This window comes from Pteropus medius, unplaced genomic scaffold (genome assembly GCF_902729225.1).
Source record: "Pteropus medius unplaced genomic scaffold, Ma_sr-lr_union100, whole genome shotgun sequence".
Lineage (NCBI taxonomy): Eukaryota > Metazoa > Chordata > Mammalia > Chiroptera > Pteropodidae > Pteropus > Pteropus medius.
The window spans coordinates 1,200,060-1,225,094 of NW_024352839.1; the positions used below are offsets into that span (position 1 = coordinate 1,200,060).

The 25,035-nt window shown below is 41.1% G+C and overlaps 2 protein-coding genes across 3 annotated transcripts in view; both read left to right on the forward strand.

The window, feature by feature from the left end:
• LOC120592503 (protein FAM187B-like) overlaps positions 1 to 22,503 on the forward strand; it is a 31,551-nt gene extending 9,048 nt beyond the window's left edge. Inside the window, exons 1-2 of one of the 2 annotated variants that reach the window (XM_039850235.1) lie at positions 18,646 to 19,358; positions 22,094 to 22,503. In XM_039850235.1, coding sequence (XP_039706169.1) covers positions 18,646 to 19,358; positions 22,094 to 22,481 — 1,101 coding nt within the window. In that variant the 3' untranslated portion in view covers positions 22,482 to 22,503. Of the gene's footprint in view, positions 1 to 18,645; positions 19,359 to 22,093 lie in introns of those variants that run through there. The other variant, XR_005650125.1, reaches the window with a different exon arrangement.
• LOC120592504 (protein FAM187B-like) lies at positions 12,516 to 13,229 on the forward strand. Its single transcript, XM_039850236.1, has one exon. It carries the CDS (start codon positions 12,516 to 12,518, stop codon positions 13,227 to 13,229), a length of 714 nt encoding a protein of 237 aa, XP_039706170.1.
• Positions 22,504 to 25,035: the final 2,532 nt, after the last annotated feature.

The window sequence follows — 25,035 nt, forward strand, 5'->3', positions numbered from 1 at the left end:
TATAATTGCCCATGTATTTACCTGTGCATATTTCTTCGTATGGCTTTGAGTTACTGTCTAGGATCCTTTCACTTCAGCTTGAGGGACTCCCTTTAGCATTTCTTGCAGGTCAGGTACAGTGATAACAAACTCTCTCAATTTTTGCTTATTTGGGGATGCTTTAATTTCTCTCTCATTGTTGGACAGTTTTGCAGTTATAGAATTCTTGGATGAAAGTTTTGTTCTTTCAGCATTTTGAATATTTTAATCCATTGTCTTCTGGCCTTCAAAGTTTCTGGCGACAAATCAGCTATTACTCTTATTGAGAATTCTTTTATGTGATAAGTTGTCTCTCTTTTGCTGCTTTGAAAATTGTCTCTTTGGCTTTGGGTTTCAGCAGTTTAATTATAATGTGTTTTGGTGTGAGTCTTTTTGAGTTTTTCCTATTGAAGTTTAGTAGGCTTCTTGGATTTGTAGATTCATGTCTTTCATCTGATTTGGGCAGTTTCCAGCCATTTTTTTTCAAATGTAGTTATTTCTGAAGCGCTCTCTCTCTCTGTCTCTCTCTCTCTCTCTCTGTCTCTCTGTCTCTCTCTGTCTCGTCTCTCTCTGTCTCTCTGTCTGTCTGTCTCTGTCTGTCTGTCTGTCTCTCTCTCTCTTTCTCTCTCTCCCTCCCTCCTTCCCTCCCTCTTCTCCTTTTGGGACTTACACAGTATGTATGTTGGTTCACTTGATGGTGTTCCAGAAGTCCCTTGGGCTCTGTTCATTTTTCTTTTTCTCCAATCTTTTTTCCTTCTTTTCCTCAGACTCAATAATTTCACTTGTCTTATTTTCATATTCATCAGTTTTGTCTTCTGCTTGCTCACCTCTGTTTTTGAATTCTGCTAGTAAATTTTTCATTCCAATAATTGTATTTTTCAGCTCCAGAATTTCTTTTTGTTACTTTTTATATTTTCTGCCTCTCTATTGATATTCTCATTTTGTTAATAGATCATTTTCCTATCTTCCTTTCCTACATGTCTTTGTTAGCTCTTTAAGCATTTTAGGACAGTTGTTTAAGTCTATAGCTAGTATGTCTGCCACGTGGACTTCCTCAGTGATGGTTTACTTTTTTCCCCTTTGCGTAGGCCATAATTTCTTGTTTCTTTATGCTTTGTGATTTTTTGTTGAAAATGGACATTTGACTCTTACAATGTGATAACTATGGAATCATATTTTTCCTTTCCCTAGGGTTTGCTGGGGTTTGTTTGTTTATTATTGTTGTTGTAGAGTGTCTCTGTGCTGGGGACAAGCCTTAGGTGAATTCTTAAGGTATCTCAGATCTTTTCTGAATGTGAATCTTTCTTTGGGATCAGACTTTCTAAATTTCCCTGTATTATGTATTTATTAGTTGTTTTTAAATGTCCTAATCCCTAAATGTCTGGCTCCCAAAAAGGAAAAGGGGGAGAAAATCCAGAGGCTTTTAAAAAATTTCCTGAAAGCTACTTCAGCCAACTGGGGTTGAAACAATGGTGGCCCACCTCTGTGTCTGCAACTCTGTGATCTTAAGCAGTAATCTGCAATCAGGACACAGAACTTTGATATTTAAAGGAAAAGGTTCTTATCTGCCATCCGCCAATAGTAACACTGGCTGAGTACTTTATATACAACATCTTATCAAATCCTCTTAATATCTCTGTGTGGCTGATACTATTAAAATCCCTATTTTGAAAATGAGGAAACTGAGGTTCACAGAGATAAAGCCCTTTAATGAGGCCTCCATTGCAGGAGAATTGCAGTTATCCAAATATGTGAAAAAAAGTAAGCAGCTCTCAATAGCCGGGAGCCGACCTAACACTAATAACTGGGTATTAGTGTTGGTAGAGGGTGGCCCAGAACTCACAGTTAGGTCATGGTATTCTCCTGTTAAACAACTTCACGGAACATCAACATCACATAAGGCCTCTCTGTGACTGTGATAAACCAAGACGAAAACAAGACCACTATATAATCATGTCTGAACACAGACAAAAACAGGAAAATTGTTCAAGCCACACAATACCAAACATCCCCCTCTCCCAGCTAATATGAGCGACTGCTGGTTTAACTTCACTGCATTCTTCTCATCTTCTAGATAGTATAGAATCACTCCCACTTTCTGACAGCACTCCATCCAAAGCAAATCTTCATTTCCTTGAACCTTTCCCTAACTCACATAACATAAGCCCGTATTCTATGTCTTTTCTAATACCTTTTTACTGAGACACTACACCATTCTCCATAGTGTGCATCTTCCCTCCCTGCAGTTAATTAATACACCTAACCTTGTTCAACCACAGGTGCATTCCTAATGGTCTTTGGCTGACGTGCACTGGCATATGCCAAACATGTTTCCACCTCAAGGCCTTTGTATGTGCTGTCTATTTACTCCAGATCTTGCTTCCTCTAGAATCTGCATGGCTCATCTTATATATGGGTCTGCTCAAATGTCACTTCTTCAGAGAGGCCTTCTCTCTTTACTCTCTTTAAAATAGTTTCTGTATTAGTTTGATAGTGTTGCCATAACAAATACCACAGACTAGGTGGCTTAAAAAACAGAAATTTATTTCTTCACAGTCTAGAGGCTAGGAGTACAAGATCAAGGTGTTAATAGAGTTTGTTTCCTTCCAAGGCCTCTTTGCTTGGCTTGCAGATAGCCACCTTCTCTCTGTGACCTCCCAGGGTTATCCCCTGTCTGTGTTGTCTGTGTCCCCATCTTCTCTTTTTTACAAGGACACCAGTCATATTGGATTAGAGCCACCCTATCTACTTTTTTTTTACTTAATTACCTCTTTGAAGGCTCTTATCTCCAAATAGGTCACATTCTAAGGTACTAGGGTCAGGGCTTCAACATATGCATTTTGAGAGGACACAGTTCTCTACCACAAAAGTCTCTATCCCTGTCTTTCTCTTACCACTGCTTTCCCCCCTTCATAGCACTTACCATGACCTGATGTTTTATAAGTCATTTATTTGTTTAACATCTGTTTTCCCCCCCGGCAAAGATGATATTGCTCAGCAAATATTCCATGTACTTGTCTACATTTCCCAGCCCCTCTGCAGTTAGGTAGGGCTATGTGTTTAATTCTTATCAATGGCCTGCAATCAAAAGTATTGTAGATACCTCCAAGGCCAAAGCATTTAATTGCCAGTGCATGACTCATTATCCACCCTTCTCTTGCCATAGCAGCTAATGATGTTGCAGATGGTGCAGTCTTCATAATGCATGGCATTTGAAGGGCCTATATGGGCTAGATCTCATCACAAACTCACATTGGACATGTAGCATAAGCAAAAAGAAAATTGTGTTAAGCCACTGAGATTCCAGATTTCTTTTGTTGCACAGCATAACCTAACTTATCCTATTTAATACATCCCCATTAGAATGTAAGCTCCAAGAGGGCAGGAACTTAGCCTGGATCCTTAGTGCCTGATGCAAGTGAGTAAGCAATAACTATTTACAGAGTTAATGAACGTACCAGGCATAGAAGATGGGGTTGGTGGGACCAAATTACTCTAATAAAAAGTGGATCAAGAAATAAAACTGATCCCAGAGCCTGTGAATGAAACCTCGGCCACATTTTCATAATCCTAACTGCTATCTTATTCCAAACCCAGACTGTGCCAAGAATTTGACATGAATGATCTCTTGAAAGCTTTATAACAATCATAGCTTAAAACAGAGAGTTCTATTGTCCCTATTTTACGGATGATGAAACTGAGGTTTAGCAAGTTTCAGCAACTTGCCTAAGGTCGTGTAGCTTATACACTGCCTACCATAGTCCTGGTGTGACTGATATTTCTCATCAGTGGATGCTGTGGAAAACATGGTTGGTTACACCAAAGAAACATTCTCTTTTACATCTTTCATGCATACAAAGCCCTGATTTTGTTTGAGTTTTCTTTGACTTCTGTGGTCAGAAAAATAGTATTTCCCCAGTCCTAGAAAACAAATTCTGATTGGCTTAAACCAATCATGGAAATTTCCTTTCCTTTCGGGGATTGCTTTGGATCTGCATATGAGACCTAATCCTGGCCAATATAACTTTAGGAGAGATTTTTTTTTTTTTTACATTAGTTTCAGGTATACAGTACAGTGGTTAGACATTTATATAATTTATGACATTATCCTCCTGATTAATCTAACACCCATCTGTTACTGCACACAACCATTACAGTAATATTGACTGTATTCTCTATGCTATACTCTAAATCCCCATGACTGTTTTGTAACTACTAATTTATACTTCATCCCTTCACCTTTTTCACTCAGCCTCCCAACTCCCTCCCCTCTGGCAATCAACAGTTTTTTTCTCTGTATCTGTGGGTCTGTTTTCATTCAGTTTGTTCATTTCTTTTGTTCCTTAGATTCTGCATATAAGTGAAATCATATGGTATTTATCTTTTTCTGTCTGACTTATGTCAATCAGCATAATAACCTCTAGCTCCATCCATGTCGTTGCAAATGTTAAGATTTCATTTTTTAATGGCCGAGTAATATTCCATTGTATATATGTACCATAACTTCGTCATCCAATCAATCGTCTATCAATGGGCACTTAGGTTGCTTCCATATCTTGGCTATTGTGAACACTGCTACAGTGAACATAAGAGTACACATAAGATTTTTATAAACTAGTGTTTTGATTTTCTTTGGATAAATACCCGGAAGTGCAATTGCTGGCACAAAAGATAGACCAATTTTTAATTTTTTGAGGAAACTCCAGACTGTTTTCCATAGTAGCAGTACCAATTTGCAATCCCATCAACAGTGTAAAAGGGTTCCCTTTCCTCTACATTCTCGCTAACATTTATCATTTTTTGATTTATTGATGATAGTCAATCTGACAAGTGTGAGGTGATATCTCACTGTTGTTTTAATTTGCATTTCTCTGATGATTAGTGACCTTGAGCATCTTTATATTTCTATTGGCCATCTGTATGTCCTCTTTGGAAAAATACCTATTCAGGTCTTCTGCCCATTTTTTAATTGGATGATATATATATATTTTTTGGTGTTTAGTTGTATGAGTTCTTTATAGATTTTGGATATTAACCTCTTGTCAGATGTATCATAAGCAAAATCTCCGGCCATTCAGTAGGTTGTCTTTTCATTTTGTCGATGGTTTCCTTTGCTGGGCCAAACCTTTTTAGTTTGATGTAGTCCCACTTATTTATATTTTTCTTTTGTTTTTCTTGACCAAGGAGATATATCAGAAAAAACAGTACTAATAGCAATATCAGAGAGTTTAGTGCCCATGTTTTCTTTTACAAGTTTTGGGGTTTTGGGTCTTACATTTAAATCTTTAATCTATTTTGAGTTTATTCTTGTATATGGTGTAAGAAGATGGTCCAGTTTCGTATTTTTGCATGTATCTGTACAGTTTTCCCAACACCATTTGTTGAAGAGACTGTCATTACCCCATTGTATGTTCTTGCCTCCTTTGTCATAGATTACATGATTATATAGGTGTGGGTTTATTTCTGGGCTCTCTATTCTGTTCTATCAATCGATGTGTCTGTTTCTATGATGGTACCATGCTGTTTTGATTACTATAGCCTTGCAGTATAGTTTGATACCAGGTAATGTGATACCTTCAACCCTCTTCTTTCTCAAGATTGCCATGGTTGCTTGGGATCTTTTATGGTTCCATATAAAGTTTCTGATTATTTGTTTTAGTTCTCTGAAAAAATGCCATTGGTATTTTGATAGAGATTGCACTGAATCAATAGATTGCTTTGGGTAGTACGGCCATTTTAATGATGTTGATTCTTCCTACCCATGAGCACAGTATATGCTTCCATTTATTTGTATTTTCTTCCATTTCTTTTTTCAATGGCATAATTTTCTGAGAACAAGCCTTTTATCTCCTTGGTTAATTTGATTCCCGGGTATTTTATTGTTTTTGATGCAGTTATAAGTGGGATTGTTTTCTTTATTTGTCTTCCTGATAATTCATCATTGGTGGATAAAAAATGCACTGAATATTAATGACTTCTGAATATTAATTTTGTATCATGTAAAATTACTAAATTCATTTTCAGTTCTAATATTTTTGTGGAATCTTTAGGGTTCTCTCTGTATAGTACCATGTCATCTGCAAATAATGATAATTTTACTTTTTCCTTTCCATTTTGGATGCTTTTTATTTCTTTTCTTTTGTCCAATTGCTGTAGCTAGGACACCCAACATTATATTGAATAGAAGTGATAAAAGTGGGCATCCTTGTCTTCTTCCCGATAAGGAAAATGCTTTTAGCCTTTCCCCATTGAGTATGTTAGCTGTAAGTTTGTCATGTATGGCCTTTATTATATTGAGATATGTTCCCTTTATTCCCACTTTGCTGAGGGTTTTTATCATAAATATATGCTGGATTTTGTTGAATGCTTTTTCTGCATCTATTGATATGATCATGATTTTTATCTTTCAATTTGTTAATGTGGTATATCACATTAATTGATTTGCGGATATTAAACCAACCTTGCATTTCAGGAATAAATCCAACTTGATCATGATATATTATATTTTTAACACATTACTGAATTCAGTTCGCTAATATTTTGTTGAGGATTTTTACATCAATGTTCATAAGGTATATTGACCTATAGTTTTCCGGGTTTTTTTTTTTTTTTTTTCGTACTGTCTTTGTCTGGTTTTGGATTTAGGGTAATGGTAGTTTTATACAAAGAGTTAGGCAGCCTTACCTCCTCTCGAATTTTTTGGAATAGTTTGAGAAGAATAGGTATTAATTTTCTTTGAATATTTGGTAAAATTCACCTTTGAAGCCACGCAGTCCAGGAATTTTGTTTTTGGAAGTTTTTCAATTGCTGATTCAGTTTCATTGGTGGTAATCAATTGATTCAGATTTTCTATTTCTTTCTGATTCATTCTTGGGAGATTGTATGTTCCTAGGAATGTATCCATTTCCAATTTGTCCAATTTGTTGGCATGTAATTGCTTGTAGTATTTTCTTATAATCCTTTGTATTTCTGTGGAGTTTATAGTTACTTCTCTTTAATATCTGATTTTATTTATTTGAGTCCTCTCTATTTTTATCTTGATAAGTCTGGTTAAAAGTTTATCAATTTGTTATCCTTTCAAAGAACCAGCTCTTGGTTTCATTGATCTTTTGTATTGTTTTTCTAGACTCTATTTTGTTTATGTCCGCTCTGATCTTTATTATTTCCTTCCTTCCACCCATGCAGGGCTTTGTTTTCTGTTCTTTTTCTATTTCTTTTAAGTGTAAGGTAGATTGTTTAAATGTAGATTGTTTACTTGAAATTTTTCCTGTTTCTTGAGGTAGGGCTGTATTGCTATGAATTTCCCTCTTAGGACTGCTTTCACTGTATCCTATAGATTTTGAGTCATCGTGTTTTCATTTTCATTTGTCTCTAGGTATCTTTTGATTTCTTCCTTGATCTCATTGTTAACCCATTCCTTGTTTAGTAGCATGTTGTTTAACCTCCATGTATTTGTGTGTTTTCCAGTTTTTTCTTGTTGATTTCTAGTTTCATATCTTTACGGTTCGAGAAAGACACTTGATATGATTTCAATCTTCTTAAACTTGTTGAGACGTTTTGTGTCCTATCATGTGGTCTATCCTGAAAAATGTTCCATGTGCACTTGAGAAGAATGTATATTCTGCTGCATTAGGGTGAAATGCTCTGAAAATATCATTTAAATCCATCAGGTCTAGTATGTCTTTTAAGGCTGCTGTTTCCTTATTGATTTTCTGTCTGGAAAATCTGTCCATTGGTGTCAATGGAGTGTTAAAGTCTCCTACTAAGAGTGTATTACTATCAATCTTTCCTTTTATGTTGGTCAAGAATTGCTTTGTATCTGTAGCTGCTCCTATGTTGGGTGTGTATATGTTCACTAGGGTTATGTCTTCTTGTTGTATTCATTCCTTTATCATTATGTAATGCCCTTCTTTGTCTCTTATTATAACCTTTGTTTTAGAGTCTATTTTGTCTGATATAAATATTGCTACCCTAGTTTTTTTTTTCCATTTCCATTTTCACAAAATATCTTTTTCCATTCCTTAACTTTCAGCCTGTGTGAGTCATTTGATCTGAGGTGGGTCTCTTGTCACAGCATATGTATGGGGCTTGTTTTCTTATCCATTCGGCTACCCTATGTCTTTTGATTGGAATATTGAATCCATTTACATTTAAAGTGATTAATGATAGGTACATAGTCATTGCCATTTTATTATTCATATTTATGGGTTCCCCCCCTTTTTTTTTTTTTACAAAAGTCCCCTTAACATTTCTTGTTGGTGATGAATTCCTTTAGCTTTTTCCTGTCTGGGAAGCTCTTTGTCTTACCTTCAATTTTAATTGATAGCCTTGCTAGGTAGAGTAGTCTTGGTTGTAGGTTCTTATTTTTCATCACTTTTAATATTTCATGCCAATCCCTTTTGTTTCTATTGAGAAATCAGCTGACATTCTTATGGGAGCTCTCTGGTAAGTAACTAGCTGCCTTTCTCCTGCTGCTTTTAGGATTCTCTCTTTGCCTCAAAATTTTGGCATTTTAATGATGATACGTGTTGGTGTAGTTCTGTTTGGGTTCCTCTCATTTGGGACTCTGTGCTTCCTTGGCTTTTATGTCTATTTCCTTCACCAGGTTAAGGAAGTTTTCTGTCATTATTTCTCCAAATTGGTTCTCTCTCCTTTGCTCTCTCTCTTCTTGTTCTGATATCCGAATGTTGTGGGTGTTGGTACATTTGATGTTGTTCCAGAGGTCTCTTAAACTGTCCTCAGTTTTTTTTTTTATTCTTTGTTTCTTTTTGTTGTTCTAATTGGGTGTTTACTGCTATTTTGTCTTCCAATTTGCTGGTTCAATCCTCCACTTCATTTAATCTACTGTTGATTCCTTCTAGTGTATTTTTTGTTTCTGACTGGTTCTTCTTTATGGTGTCTATGTCCTTTTTTATACTTACTATCTCTCTATTGTTGTTCTCACTGAGATAATTTATTCTCCCCCTAAGGTCATTGAGCATCCTTATAACCAGTGTTTTGAACTCTGTCTCTGGTAGGTTGCTTGCCTCCATTTTGTTTAGTTTTTTGTTTGTTTGTTTGTTTTTTTCTGGAGTTTTCTCCTGTTGTTTCATTTGCACCATGTTCCTTAGTTTTCTCATTTTAGTTGCCTCTCTTTGTTTGTATCTATGTATTTGGAATATTTGTTACATCTCCCATCTCCTAACCTTGGCCAGGTAGCCTTATGTAGTAGATGTCTTGTGCGGCCCATTGGTGCAGTCTCCCTGATCACCTGCACCGGAGGCTCTGGGTGTGTTCCTTGTGTGGTTGTGTATGTCCTTTTCTGCTGTAGCTAAGCCTTGATTCATGTCAGGGGATGTGATTGACTCTCAGGCTGACTGGCTTGGGGATCGGCCAGACTCACAATGTATGAAAAGCTGTTTGGGGGCTGACCCCGTGGAGTAGGATTCACCCCAGCAGTCTCATATCCTGTTGAGGCCATCCTTTGGTTGTGCCACTTATGGCGCTAGTCAGGTGATGCTCTGTTGTTGTGTGACACCAGCTTTTGGGTATGTTGGTTCCCATGTAGGCCAAGGTCAGCCACTGGCTTTGATGGCTCAGATCTACCTGGTAGGAGCTACGGAGTGATCCGCAAATGGTTGCTGCCTATGCTAGATCTTGAGGCAAGTGGGAGAGACCATGCTGCGAGCCAAGACTGGTTATCCCCAGTACCAGACCTAGGATGGCTTAGCAAAAGGACCAGTGCACCTCAGGGCCTGGAGCTGTTTGCCAGCTGCTTGTATGACTTCACAGCTGGAAGAACTGAGTCTTTGGTAGCATGTGAGTTAGGGGTGGTGTGGGGACGCAAGGAGTCACCAGGATAGAGCAAATGAATTTAACCCAGCCAATGCTGAATCTGCACTTTCTTGTAAAAGTCTGCGATTGCAGCAAGGCCAGCCTCTGTCTGCCTCAGGTCTTCATACCCCTGCAATACACCCAAGTGATACTGCAACTCAGGTGGGCACAGTCTGCTGCCTGCCAATAAATGCACAGCCCAGGGAAGGTGCAGGGTGGGGCTGGCTGCCCAGCAATGGGCCAGTGCAGGCAATTTGTGGGCTGGGTACAACGGGGCCCCAGGGCAACATGGGGTGGAGCTGGCTGATCTCTCCAGACCAATGCAGCTTCAGAATTGGCTGCATGATGGGAGGTGGGAGCGTGTCACACAGGCAGGATGGCGCTCATCTGCAGACTGCTCTGGAGGGGGCCTGACAAAGGAGCAATGGCAACTGTCCCTCCAGCATTTGCCTTGGCATCATGCAACTCAGCCTTTCCCCATCTGTCTCTTGTGCCTCCTGAGTAGCTGACACTCCGCCAGAGCTCAGGGTGAGTGTCTGTGAGCAAATGAGTCTGTTCACATGCCCTTTAAGGGAATGTCTGAGTTTTCAGGTTCCTTCTGTCTCACCCAGATGGCTTGAGTCCCCACTGGTTTTTATAGTCAGATTTTCTGGGAACTCCCTTTCCTGGGACTGGAACCCAGTGTTGGGGAGCCCCATGTGGGGGCTAGGTCCTCTTGTTACTTCGGGGGGGGGCCTCTGTAGCTGCATTCTTCCTCCTACTGCTCAGCTGCCACGTGTGGGTGTGGAACCAGCCTGCTTCATGTCTCCGCCCCTTCTACTAGACTTAATGTGGCTTTTTTTTTTAATATTCTCAGATGTATGTGTTATGATAAGCTAAACTTCAGGTGGTTCTCCAAGTTGTTTGTTTTACAATTTGGTTGTAACTTTAATGCTGTCATGGAAGGGAGTGAACCCTGCTTTTATCTACCCCACTATCTTGACTGGAACTCCAGGAATCAGGAGAGATCTGACGTGAGGATTTTGAGAATGTATTTAATTTTATGGTATAATATAATGGTTTTGATTTTATGGTATAATTTTATGGTCTCCTTATAGTAGACATTAGCTGTGGTTATCATTACTAACTGCTATTTGCCAACTGTTTCAGGACATATAGAATTCCATTCCTTTGTTGGGTTGGTGAATTGGTGATGCCATGTAACTATTTCTGGCTAATGGTTAGTGAACGAGTGACATGTATCTTTTAAGGCCAGAGCATTTAATTGTAGACATAAAATACTACAGAGCTCTCTTTCTTCCTCCTCTGGAATGAAATTGGAAATGGGAGTTGCTCCATCAACCTGGATCCCTGATGATTATAATGCCAGCTCACAATGGACGTGGAGCCTGAGTGTGAAATAAAACCTTGTTTTGTAAGCCATTGAGATTTGGGAAAAGTTTATTACTGTGTAGTAACAAATAGCCTATCTTGAGTGATACAGAAATTGATATAAGGAGTGGGGTGCTACTATAATAAAAATAAAGACACATGGCATTGACTTAGAGATAGAGCAAATGGAACAAGAAAACTTATTTGAAACAAGAAGGCTAGAGACTATTGCCTGAGATACTCTTGATGGCAGATAAAATATTTAATGAACTTACAGCTTTAGGGGAAGTAGTTGAAATACAGAACACTAGGAGTGAACATTGGCCAAAGTTTGCCAAAAATTGGGAAGGCCTTTGAGAAACAAAGCCCAATTAGAACTTAGCTTTTGTCACGGATAAAATCAAGGAATATCACTAATTAAATCACTGTTAACCATTGTTAAAATCTCTGAATGAATTAAGATACTCCCAGAAATATCCTTAAGTTACTCCCTGGTAGACAAAAAGGCTCAGTGAACAAAAGATGGAAGAATATGGCTCTCCATGGATGCCTTTAAGATGCTTGTAATGACAGAGAGAGGGGGAGAAAGAGAGGGAGAATGAGAGAGCAAGGAGTAGGGAACATCTTGAACAGAACGGTGGATGGTGTGTTTGTTTTCGTTTTCATGTGGAATTGGCTGGCGGCTTATAAGAATCTTTAAGTCCTAAACCTTGGGAGATAGCAAGCACACTGAGAAAACTGCTCATGTGCTAAGGAGCTCACATCTTCCAATGCCAGTTCAGATGTAGCTAACGAAGACAATGGAAAGGAGATACCTCCCTGAAGAAGAGAGACATGAGCCACAGAGAACAAAGGTTTGGGAAACCCCACCCCCAAGAAGCTGATTTGGTGCTAATTAAGGAATTCTCCTGATCTACAAGATAGGAAGCCCTTGCTGTATCTTCTTTCTGGATTTTAGAAACAGTACAGACCAGTGAGTTCTGTGTGTCTCCTCTTCTTTTTTCCTGATGTACATGAAGCCATTTGTCCCATTTCACCATTGTCTTTTGGGTAGTAGGAGGACAAATAATTTGGCTTTTTAGTTCACTTGTTCTGACTTAGGTTCACTCATTTTGTTTCCTGTCCAGCTCTTGTGGATATTTAAGTTTTTGACCCTATAACCTATGCCAAGCTATCTGATGACATGAACTGTCCTCCTGGAAGTGCGGTGGACCAAGGTTCATTCTACTGCCCAGGACTGATGTCTGAGTTCTGTGGATGACTTCACAATGTCCAAGGTGGTTCCCAGCCTTCTTCTGTAGTCTTGGGCTACAATGCTGGCCACCCTATTGCTGCTTAGTCTTTCTCTCCCCACTTTGTGGACCCAGATATTAATCAGCTGTGCCTACAAGAGTCTCTGCCAGCAGGCTCTACTCTCAGGCAATGACGTTGTCCTGCAGTGTGACCATCCAAAGGCACTCTGGTACTACTCTTCTATTCTTGAGGAGGAGCCATTGCTGGTGTCCTCAATGCCTAACATAAAGAAACTGCCTGGGGGCAGCCTCCAACTGACCAACCCTCAGCCCTCCCAGACAGGCCTCTATCACTGCCAGGACAATGAGAGTGCCCTCGTGGTGGACTATGAGCTTGATTTCCAGGATGTCACCACCCTGCATATTACACACAAAGGTCTGGGCCAAAAGCCCCTTCAGAATGAGACTTTGAAGCTGGGTACCAGTGTACTTATCTTCACCCAATGGGAGCCCTGGCAGGACTGTAACCGCTGTGGGAAGCCGGGTGAGCGCAAACGCCTGGGGTACTGCTACATTGAGGAGCCCCTGGAGAAACCCATGCCTTGTTGGCTCTATCTGAGAGTGGAGAAGGTGAAAGACAGCCGCATGCGGCCTGAAATGCAGGTGGAAGCCTGCCTTGTACCCTGTGACCACTTCAAGGAAATCAACCAGCCATACTTCATCTTTGACATTTACCAGTTGGGCAAGTTGACCAACATATGGCTCACCTGCCCCTTGGCCTCCATCTACAGGTGACTGGACTAGGCTTTGTTTCCTGTGCCCACCTGGGACAGGGGTTTACCTTCCAATGGAAAAGTAGGCTCTGTCTTCAAGCCCATAGGCCTTCGTGGTCAATCGATGCAGGAAGGGGTCTCCCCACTGGCTTGTTCAGATGTTTATTCAGCAAGAATTCTCTGGTACCTCTTCTCAGCCAGGCTCTAGGGTGATATTGTGGACATGATGGTGACCAACAAAGGTCTAGTCCCTGCCCTCATAGTTTCTTGATATTCAAACATAAAACCTAGAGACCAAGACACTCTGGCCTATGCTCATGCCAACATAGACACAACTGTTGTTCCTGTCTCCTCATGGAGCTCTGACTGATAACAATTTGTCTATCCCTACTTGTACCAATGTGTCTTAATTATTATACCTTCATAATAAGTCGTGATATCTGGTAGTATAGGTCTTCCTTTGTTGTAATGTCCTTATAAGCTTTTGGTATCAAGATGATGCCGGCCTCATGGAAGTTTGGAAGTGTTATATCTTTTTCTATTTCTGGAAAGGTTTTGAAAGATTTATTTCATTTCTTAATTGTTAAGAAATGTTTAGAAGAATTTACTGGTAAAGCTTTCTGGGCTTAGAGGCTTTTTTTGTACATATGTTTTTGACTACAGATTCAATTTCTTTAATAGTAATCTAGAACTACAGATTTTTTCTTATTCAACTGTTGAGTTTTTCAATGAATTTATCCATTTCATCTAAATTTTCGGAAGTTTTGGCCAAAAGTTGTTTGTAATAATCTCTCATCATCTGTAGTAATACCTCATTTTTCACTACTAATATTAGTTATTTAGGTCCCCTTCTTTTTTTCTTGATCAATCTCGCTAGGGCTATATCAATCTCATTCATCTTTTTAAACAATCTACTTTTATTTCTTGATTTTTTTTTAATTGTACTTTTGTTTTTTATCTAATTCATTTCTAGTATTTGCGATGCTTTCTTAGATCTCTAGTTTTTATCCCTTTTTCCCCAAAGTATGTATTTAGGCTGTAAATTTTCCCCTAAGCACAACTTACCTGCATTTCACAAATTTGATGTTACATTTTCATCTCCAGTCAGTTAAGAAAACTTTCTATTTTTGTGATTTCTCTTTTGACCCATCAGTTATTTTGAAATTTCATTGTATAATCTTTAAATATTCAAGGATGTTCTTGTTATCTTTTTGTCATATGTGTCCAGCTTAATTCCTCTGGTAAAAATGTGATTCAGTTCATTTAACATTTTTGGATGGCCTAAAATATGGTCAATTTTGGCAAATATTTCATGTGAATGTGAAAGGAATGTATGTTCTAAAGTTAAGTGGAGTGTTCTGTTACATGAATTAGGTCGAGTTTATATCATATGGTTCAAATCTTCTATATCTCTACTAAATTTTTGTTTGCATATTCCATTGTGGATTTGTCTCTTTCAACATTTAGTACAATCATGTTTTGCTTTATATACTTTTAGGTTCACACAAACTTAAGATCTATGTATCTTCCTACTGGATTGACTACTTTATAAAATGTCTTTTGTAATCTCTATTAATATTTTTGGCCTTATATCTACTTTCTGTTATTAGTATAGCTACTACACCAGTTTTTCTTTTGGTTAGCATTTGCATATTTTCCCATGTTTTTACATTTGACTTTTCAATATCTTTTATTTAAGGTGAATATCTTTTAAGCAGTACACATTTAGATATTTATTTTTGTCTTAAGTCTTAAAATCTTTGTCTTTTAATATTTAGTTCATTTACTTTGATATAATTACTAATATAGTTGGATTTCAATCTACCATATTCCTGTTTGCTTTCTACTTTTTCCATCTTTTCTTTGGTTCTTCTGTCTTTTCTTGCTTTTGGATTCACCAAGTGTTTTTTAAATTATCCTTCCATTTCTCCCTCTATTAGTTTATTAAATATGCATTATTTTATTATTTGCTCTAGAGATTACAACATTATCACTTATTAGAATACAATATAAATTTATTCTTGTACCATTTCCTAGACAATGCAGAGACCTTATAATCTTTTAGCTCCATTTATTCTCCTTCCATCTGTTGTCTCTTGTTATCAGTTATTTTTATTTCACGTATATTTTATACCCCATGAGACATTTTAAAACACTCTCTATATTAATTTACTTTTACCCAAATTTCACTCTTTGGGTGCTTTTCATTCCTGGAGTGACTTGCTTCCACTGGAGATAATTTTCCTGCTGCCTGGAGAATTCACTTTACTATTACTTTTAGTGAGCTCTGCTATGGTGAATTCTCTGTTTTAATCTGAAAATAACTTGTTTTTTTGGCTTCCATCTTTGAAGAATATTTTCATTTTAGTGTATAGACTTCTATAGAGAGAGTTCTAGATTGGCAATCATTTTCTTTATGTGCTTTGAAGATGTCATCCCATTGTCTTCCAGCTTCCGTTATTTCTTTTTGTAAGTCAATGTGGGGTCTTATAGTTGTTGCTTCGAAAGTAATGTATCTTTTTCTCCCCTGGTCATTTTTAAGATTTCTTCTCTGGCTTTCAGCAATGTGTTCTTATAAAGTTGCTATGTGTAGTTCCCTTTATTATCCTGTGCGGAGTTTAAAGACCTTATTGACTTTGTGACTTAATGTCTTTCATCAGTCTTGGAACATTTTCATTCCGTATCTCTTCAAATATTGCTTATGCTCCTATCTCTTTTAATTCTGGGTCTTCATTTACATGCATTTTAGACATTTTCATCATATCTCATAAGTCTCTTACACTATTTTCTGTATTTTTTTCCTATCTTTTTCCTTTGCATGTTTCAGTAAAGATATTTTTCTATGGACACAGTTTTCATTTTCCTGATCCTCCCCTCTGTTGTATCTAATAGATTGTTACCCTTTCTAGTGAATTCTTAATTTCACAACTTTTATTTTTTAATTCTAGTATTTCCGTTTGATTCTTCTATATAGATTTGAATCTTCATCGTGTCATTTCTTAAACATTGTAATCATATTATCATAAAATCCACAGTTGTTATAATTAAGTGGGTTTGTCTGATGTAAGCTACTCAATTTGTAGCAGTAAGCAGAAACTCACCCACATTATTTAAAGAATAGCAAGGAATCTAGACTCTTGTATGAAATCTCTTGGATTTTACATTTTGGTCACTGATTTACATATTCTAAAAACATCTTCTGAGGCCTATTAAAACATATATTCAGGCTGAATTCAGTCAGTTTATGACTTTCCATCTAGATAAAATTAAAATTGAAATGGGCTTTCCTACAGTCTTTCCATAGCCCTGCTTACCTGTTTAGAAAAGATTCCCTGGACTGAAAAGAAAGACAGAGAAGGAGAGAGATAGAGGGGAAACAATAGGAGTATAGGTGTTAATATGTCTTATGTAGAGGGACATTATAAGGTCCTGGGAAGCAGACAAAAAAGTCTAGGTGGTTTTGTAGATCTGAGAGCAGAGAGGAAGTAAGAGCAGAAAGGATGTGCCACTCCTGGGGTGGGGGGTGGTAACAAGATACATAAAAGCAACAATTCCTGAGTCTAAGCATACAGCTTATGCTAAAAATAACCTGTAGAGGTCCCCACATGGGGCAGCGGCATGGCTAAGAGAGACCCCAGCCTTAAATAGCCAGGTAAAGGGAAAAAGGCAGTATGTCCTATCAAAGACTAGATGAACTTTGACCTCACCTACTCACCACTCTCCCCCTTGTCCATTCTTCCTCAGTTACTCTGGCCTCCACACCCTTTAAATACACTAACCCAGCAGCGATGTCAGTGTCTAGCCTTCTCCTGGGGAATATTTTTCCTTCAGAAATCCACATGTCTCTTTATCACATTTTATTCAGGTGTTGATGAAACTTCACCTCCTTAGAGAATACTCAGATAAGCCTGATCATCCTCCCTAATACAGCTCATACCTATATACCATCTTTCACTTCCTGTACCCATTTTCCTGCTCTGTTTTTCTCTTTAGCAGTTATTATGGCCAGTCCTCATTATTCAAGGGTTCCATACTTATGAATTCACCTACTCACTAAAATTTATTCATAACCCCCAAATCAATACCCACGGTGCTTTCATAATCATTTACAGACAAGCACAGAGTAGCAAAAAAATTGAGTCACCTACCAATGCATGTTCCCAGCTGAAGCTGAACAAGGTGACGCTCTGCCTTGTTTTAGCTCTCATACTATTAACGAGTATCCTTATTCAAGGTTTATTTAGTGCCACTTTTTCTTTACATATTTGTGCTTTGATTTGGTGATTTTGCCGTTTAAAATGATTCCTAAACATAGTGCTGAAGTGCTATCTAGTGTTCCTAAGGGCAAGAAGGCTGCGATGTGCCTTATGAAGAATATATATGTATTAGATTAGCTTTGTTCAGGTACGAGTTATAGTGCTATTGGCTACAAGTTAATGAACCAACAATAAATATTAAATAAGGTGTCTTTAAGAAAACACACCTAAAATAAGATTCTGTGCTGATCAGTTGACAAAAAAACTTATGTCCAAATGCCTGTAGGACCCTAATCCTGTGTTTCTTCTAGGAATAGTGTTTCAGTATTTGCTAGTTCAGCAACTTTATAGAAAAATAACTGTGTACATAACGAGACTCTATTATATTTGACAGTATTTATTATATTTTTTTTTTATTATCTGTCTCTTCCACTAGAAGGTAAGTTCAAGGAGGGCAGAGGCTTTTCCTAACCTGTTCACTGCTGTGATTAGAATAACAGTTAGCACACGGTAGGCATTCAGTAAACATTTTTGAAATGAGTGAATGAAGGCAGATCAAGCCTGCACAATTATTTTTAGTTTTGGGACTAAGAAGGAGTTTAGAAAAGGGTTTGAGAAGGGGGCAACTGAGAAAAATATTTATTTGTTTAAATGAATTGAGTCATGCAGATATCTGTGGAAAGAGCCAGGGACCAGCATGTGCAAAGCTGAGGTGGGAGCCCTTTGCTCACCTGCTGTGTTCAGGAGACAGCAAACAAGCAGTGAGGCTAACAAGGCTGGAGAGGAGAGGCTGGGGGAGAGGTGTGAGTTAAGAATGATAACCAGGGGATTTATTGACCTCTTCATCCTTAGCACTAAAAACTGTGCCCAGAACTTAGTAGGTCTTTAGGAAAAATGTGTTGATTGTTCACACGTGACACTTTAATGCTAAAGTACTGGGATGGTAGTGAAAATCCTGAATAGATAAATTAAAATTCCTCCTACTCCAGCAGAGTAGAGGGCTTGAAAGAGAAATTAAATAGGGTTGTTGACTTGTCACAAAACAAATAGGGATCATGACCTCACACATCCATGGGATGAACTGCAGTTAATTCTGCTGTGCAGGGCTGAGGTCTGAGTTTCATGAGTGACCTCACAATGTCCAGAGTGGTGCCCGGCCCACTGCCACAGTCTCAGTCCACCATGCTGACCACCCTGTGGCTGCTGCTCAGCTTTGCTGTCCCAGTGCTGGGATTCTATGTTTCCATCAACTGTTCCCATGGCAAGCTATGCCAGCGGGCCCTACTTTCCAACAATGATATCTTACTGCATTGCAACTCCTCTGGGGCACAGTGGCACTACTTTTTCCTGCATGATGAGACCAACTGGTCCAGCTACCCCCTCAGTGTTCCGAACGTAGAAATAAGGCCTGGAGGCAGCATTCTCATTAAAAATCCATTGCCATCCCAGACGGGCTTCTACAACTGCCAGGACAAGAACGGCACCCAAGTGGTGCAGTACGAGATTGACTTTCAGGACGTCAGCATCCTGCATATTACACACAGAGGCCTGGGCCAAAAGCCCCTGCAGAGTGAGTCCCTGAGTCTGGGCAGCAAAGAGCTCATCTTCACTCACTGGGATCCCTGGCAGGACTGTAACCGCTGCGGGGAGCCGGGTGAGCGCAAACGCCTGGGGTACTGCTACATTCAGGAGCCTCTGGAGAAACCCTTGCCCTGCTGGCTCTATCTGGGAGGTGCTAGGCTGTGGTCCAGCCGCATGCGGCCTGAGATGCAGGTGGAAGCCTGTAATGTCCCATGTGAAACATCAAATGGGAAGGACATCATTTTTGACAACTTCGAGCTCAGTGAGGAGTCAGGATCTGCGTGGCTCACCTGTCCCCCAGGATCCATCTACAGGTGATAGAAATGGGCACCAGCCCTGCCCTAGACCCCTAGCTAGGCTCTGCCGGTCTGGGAGCCTTTGTGGTTAATTCGTGCAGTGGGAGGGGTTCTACATGGGTCAGCCTCACAGGCTCTCTCCACTGGCTTCTTCAGATGTTCCTTTGGCAAATATCCTCTGGTGCCCACACACTATTGCATCACACAGGTAGAACAAGGTCAGCTAATACTCAGAAAGGGCTCTGCTGATTCTGGCCCTGCACTGGGTGATGCTGTGGATATGGAGGTCACCAAACTTCCTGCCCTCAGAAAGCCCTCAGCCCAGCATGAAGGCAGTCCAGGGTGGTCAGGGCTGGGATGGGAGAAACTAAGGTGGGTGGTGAGGCTCTTCAGAAGGAAGACTGGGAAGCCTTGGGGCTCTGAGGCCTCTGACTCATATCAGAGGGTCAGCAGGCTCCAGGAGGAGAAGACGGTGCCCCGGGCATGCCCATCAGGGTCTGCCTCTCAGAGTTCACACTCATGTTCTTATCTTCTTCCTTCCTGGAGCCCCTGGGAAATCTCCCCAGGTGCCTCTTCTTCCCCACCCGCCCCTATCCCAGTAGTAACTACAACTACTTATAGTGCTGTACTTTCACGGGGGGCCAGTCCCTGGACAAACTCTCTTCATGGACTGCATCCTCTGCCATCCCTCCTTACTGGCCCCAGGAGCTGTGGACTCCAAGGAGGTCCATTTATAGATGGGAAAAGTACAGCTTGGAGGGATACAGTCCTTGCTCAGGAAGACCTGTGGTGGGAAGTGGCACAGCAGACCTTTAATCTTACATACACCATGAGGTCCCCTTGCCCTCCTGGCCCACATGCCAGCAGCAGCCCCTCCCTTGCAAGGGGGTAGCCCTCAGAACCACTTGGGACCTCTGCATCTACAGGCTCCGTGGAAACTGGCCTCTCCACTTCCAACTCGTTTTCTTTTACTTGTTTATTCCAACCGTGATTTCTACTTCTCCCCTTTTCTCATTCTCATTATTTTGTCTCATTTCCTACTTTCTTCCTCCTTTAAGTATAAAAGAAATACCCGCTCCCTAAAAAAATACCACAGTTCAGAAGTGCAGGAAAGTACATGTGACTCTCTCCTCCCATTTACACTGGGACATCTATGTCATTTGCTGACAAGGAGATCCTGGGTGCCAGTCATTGGGAACTTGAGATCAGAATCAAAAGAGGTCACCAAGGCTTCAAGAATTGCCCGTGTTTTTAGAGCCAACTTCTTGTGAGGTTTCTGTCTCAAGCTTTGGGTTCGACCAGGCCTAGGTTCCAATCCCAGCTCTGTCACTTTTCATCTGTGTGACTTTGGGCCTGTGGTGTCTCTCTGGGCCTCAGTTTTCCCATATGTAGAATCGAGGTTGTATTCATTTGGTAGGGCTACCATAATAAAGTACCACAAACTGGACGATTTAAGACAACAGGAATTCACTTAGAGTTCTGGAGGCTAAAAGTCCAAAATTGAGGTGTCGGTGGGACCATGTGCTGTCTGAGATGCTGGTTCTGGTGGTGGCTGACAGTCCTGGGCCTTCCTTGGCTCTTAGCTACATCACTCCAATCTCTGCCTCCATCATCACTTGGCGTTCTCCCCGTGTGTCTGAGTCTCTTCTCTTTTTTTTTTTAGAATGACACAAGTCATATTAGATTTAGGGCCCACCCTACTGCAGTCCGACTTCATCTTAACTAATTACATCTGCAATGACCTTATTTCCAAATAAGGTCACATTCTGATGTCCAATTAGAACATGAATTTGGGGAGAACACTATCTAACTCAGTACAGACGTCTTGCTGGCCCCGGCCTCATGGGGTAATTGTGATGTCTAAGGGGGCAAATAACTGGAAAGACACTTAACAACAATGTCTGACAAACAGTTCTACATTAATAGGTATTACTTATTGGTTGTATGATTATCAGTTGGCCTTGTCAATGTTGTCTGTTGAGTGTACCCTCTGTTCTTCATTTGTGATGGGCATGAAATATGTCTGATTCACTTATTTGCTTTCCACATAATTTACTTACCACATTATTCACTTACCACTGACCATTCATAAGCCAAGCACTGTTCTACGTATCTGGGATGCAGTACAGAACAAAACTGAAAAAGATTCCTGCCCTCATGGAGCAATAAAGTAATCAAATGAATAAAATATACAATATTTTAGACAGCAATAGGGGAGGAAGAAAGGATGCGACTGGGCAAGATGAAAGTTTAAATGAGAAGGTCAGGGAAGGTGTCTCTGAGAAGATACCAATTTAGCTAGGACTGAAAGAAGGTACACCGAAGGCAAGTGTTGAGGCAAAGGGAGCAGCCGGGGCAAAGACCCTGAGGCAGGACTGTGCCTAGTATGTCGGAGGAAATGAGGCCAGACAGGTAAAGGGGAACACAAATCATTTAGAGAGCACTCTTGCAAATCCCTCCAAGTAACTGTCTGAGGTAGGTACAACTACTACACCTCCAGTGTTTGGATGGGGAAATGGAGGCTCAGAGAGCTGGAGGCATTTGGCCAGGTGGCCCACTCAGTTAGGGGTGAAGCTCTAAGAACTCCCAGCTCTCCTGCCCCCATTCTCCCCTTGCTCACTGCTATATAGTTCTCCTCAGAGGGGGTGGTGTTTGCTATTCTCCAGGGAGGAGGGTGCTGCTGGTTCAAGCTCCTTCAGACATCTGTCACTTTTCCCCCTGGGTACTGCAGCTGACCTTGTACTCCTTTGCAGGCCCACTGTCTGGGAAGCCAACAACACACCCCTGACCTGGCAGGGCCAACTCTCCGGCCAAGATGTGAGCACCATCTTGGACCCCTCCAGTGGTGGCAGGCGACTTCAAGTCTTCCAGCCGGCCATTTACAAGTGCTTTGTGCATCAGGAGCTTGTAGCTCGATTCAACCCCATGACCAAGGTGGATATACTGGAGAGTCTGAGGAGAGATGAAGATGGACAACAGCAGGAGGCAGGAGAGGCCCAGAAGGGGAAGGCCAACTCTGTCCTCAAGGGGCTGAAGCTGATGCTGCTGGTGGGCACCATCTTGGGCCTGCTTGGGATGCTGCTCAAGCTGTTCCGCCCTTCGCGGAGCAAAAGAAGCAACCCTGTGCTGCTGGTGAAATAAAGTGAACCTGCAATGTCCAAGAGACCTGGCCACCTATGCTTTCCATATGTCCTTTCCATAGCTTGTGCCTGCTCCGTACCATACTCTGAATGCATGTGGGCTAAACAGACTAGTAGCCACAGCTAAGGGTGACTGAGCTCCTCCCTGTTCCAGTTCCTGCTCTGTTAACTCATTAGCAATCCCCATTCCACAGATGAGGAAACTGAGGCAAGACTACCTATCCAGTTATTGGAGGGAGGCTCCAGCTGAAACCAAGAGTTTTCACCCCCCAGTTCAAGCCTCACAGGGAGGAAATGAAGGGTGGAATGAGTTCCATTTTCAGGGTGAGTCTCTGAGGGAGGTAAGTTGTAGTCACCTTACTTACTACACAACCCTAAGGACAAAGGCTGAGGTGGGGATGGGAATGAGTAATCTCCAGACCCCTACAGATCTGCACTGGGCCATTGCCTTTCCTCACTTGTCCCTTACTCGACCCTGCCTTAATTATGCCTAGGGCTTTTAGGCTAAGCCATATCTCTCCAAGTGAGAAGATGCTGCCAGAGTTATGGCCCAGGACAGCAGGACCCATACCACCCTTCCTGGTTCTTGCAGTGGAAAGAGGCTCCTCAGACCATGAGAAGGGGAGACAGGCCCCTCCACCAGGACAGGGCATAAGGCCTAGTCCAGCTGACCCCCACGGGAATCACCTGGCCTAACTGTTCCCAGAAATTAAACACACTGTTTAGCAGAGTGTAAGAGTGAGAAATAAAATGTTAATGCCTTGTAAAATTAATTGTCCTGATATTCCACTGTGAAGCAACTACAGGACAGATCTGAAACTTTCAGAATAGAACTTCTGTTACTGAGGAAAGAGCACAGCTCACCTCTCATATACAAGACACTATTGCCAAAACATTTAAGGTTTCATGTGGTGCCCTGAGATCCAGAGATTCTTGTAGAATGGGAGAATGTTCATGGAGAACTAAAGGGGATCCATTGGGAAGCAGAGGGCAGAGAATAATGCTAATAGCAAATATTTGTGGACCTCCTGGTATGGGCATAACTTACACTCTTCACAAACATTAAGTCCTTATAGCCACCCATGAGGCTGGGGTGGTTATGAACCTCACTTGTGGCTAAAAACATCAAGGCACAGAGGATTAAGGCAATTTGCCTGAGATTACATAGTGAACTTGGGAATGCGGCCAGAGATGAGAGAGTGAAAGATTACATATGGGCTTTCCCCACCCCCAGCACCTGCTCCCAGGAAATCCCCGGTATCCTGCACCCACAGCACCCCCTAGCATGTAGTGGCTGGAGGTGGAACAGCCAGAGTCAAGCTTGGGTCCAATTCCCAGGCCTGTCACTGAAGTTCACATAATCCACACAAAGCTGTTGGTGCTCCACTGTGGCACGCAAACCCTAAGGTGGCCCCAGCAATTTTTCACCTCCCAGTGTCCCCACCTTTATGTGATTCCCTCTCCTTCAGTGTGGATAACACCTATGACATGTTTTTAACCAATAAATATGGTGAAATACTTGGCGGTCACTCCCTTGATTAGGCAGGCACAACTACATTATATAAGCCTCTGTCTTAGCCAACTAGAGCGAGAGAGGCTTTCTGGCTTGACAGAGTAAACAGCCATGCTGAGAAAGCCCACTAGGGAGTGAGTTTAGGAGCTACAAATGGCCTCTAGGATCTAAGGATGACAGTCAGCAAAAAGCCAGTGCCTCAGTCACACAGCCACAAGGAAATAAACTCTGCTGGCAACCTGAATGAGTTTGGAAGCAGATTCTTCTCCAGTTAGCCTCTAGGTGGGAATACAACCTGACTAACACCTTGACCGCAGCTTTGGGAAACCCTGAGCAGAAGACCCAGTCAAGTCATGTCTGGACTCCTGATGCACAGAAACTAAGGAATCATGAATGTGTGGTGTTTTAAGCTCCTAAATGTATGGCAATTTGTTACGCAGCAACAGACAACTAACACACCCACCCATAACACCCAGTTCACCTTGAGGACCCCTGCAGCTTCAGGAGTTATGTAGATGGTTCCTGTAGGCATCGGTGGCTTCCTGACTCCCTTCAAGAGCCTGCTAGACCAGGAGTGGGAGAGGAGGATGCTGGAAGCTGGGCAGTTGATGTGCCCAGGAGCAATCCTTACTCACAAGGGGTGGGAGTGGGAGAATAGACATCAAGCTTCCCCAGCCCTGGATGGTACAACTCTGAGGCACATTCTCTTAGAGGGACCCCAGCAGCACTGAGCTCCAGGTGGGTATAGCTGCAACCAGCTCATTAAAGCACAAATATCAGCTCACCCCCTTTCCCTCCTCACTTCTGTTTCCTGAAATTATATTCTTCAAACATTTTTGGCCCCACTTTCCCTCTCCTCTCCTGGGACTCTGAAGACATAAAATAACTGTTGTCCTATGGGTTCCCGAGACTTTGTTAATTTTCCTCTCATATTCTCTGTTGTTCGGGTTGGACACTGTCTGTTGATCTATCTTCAAGTTCACTGACTCCATCCACTATCATCTCCGTGCTGTTATTTAGTCCATTCAGTGAGCCTTTTGCT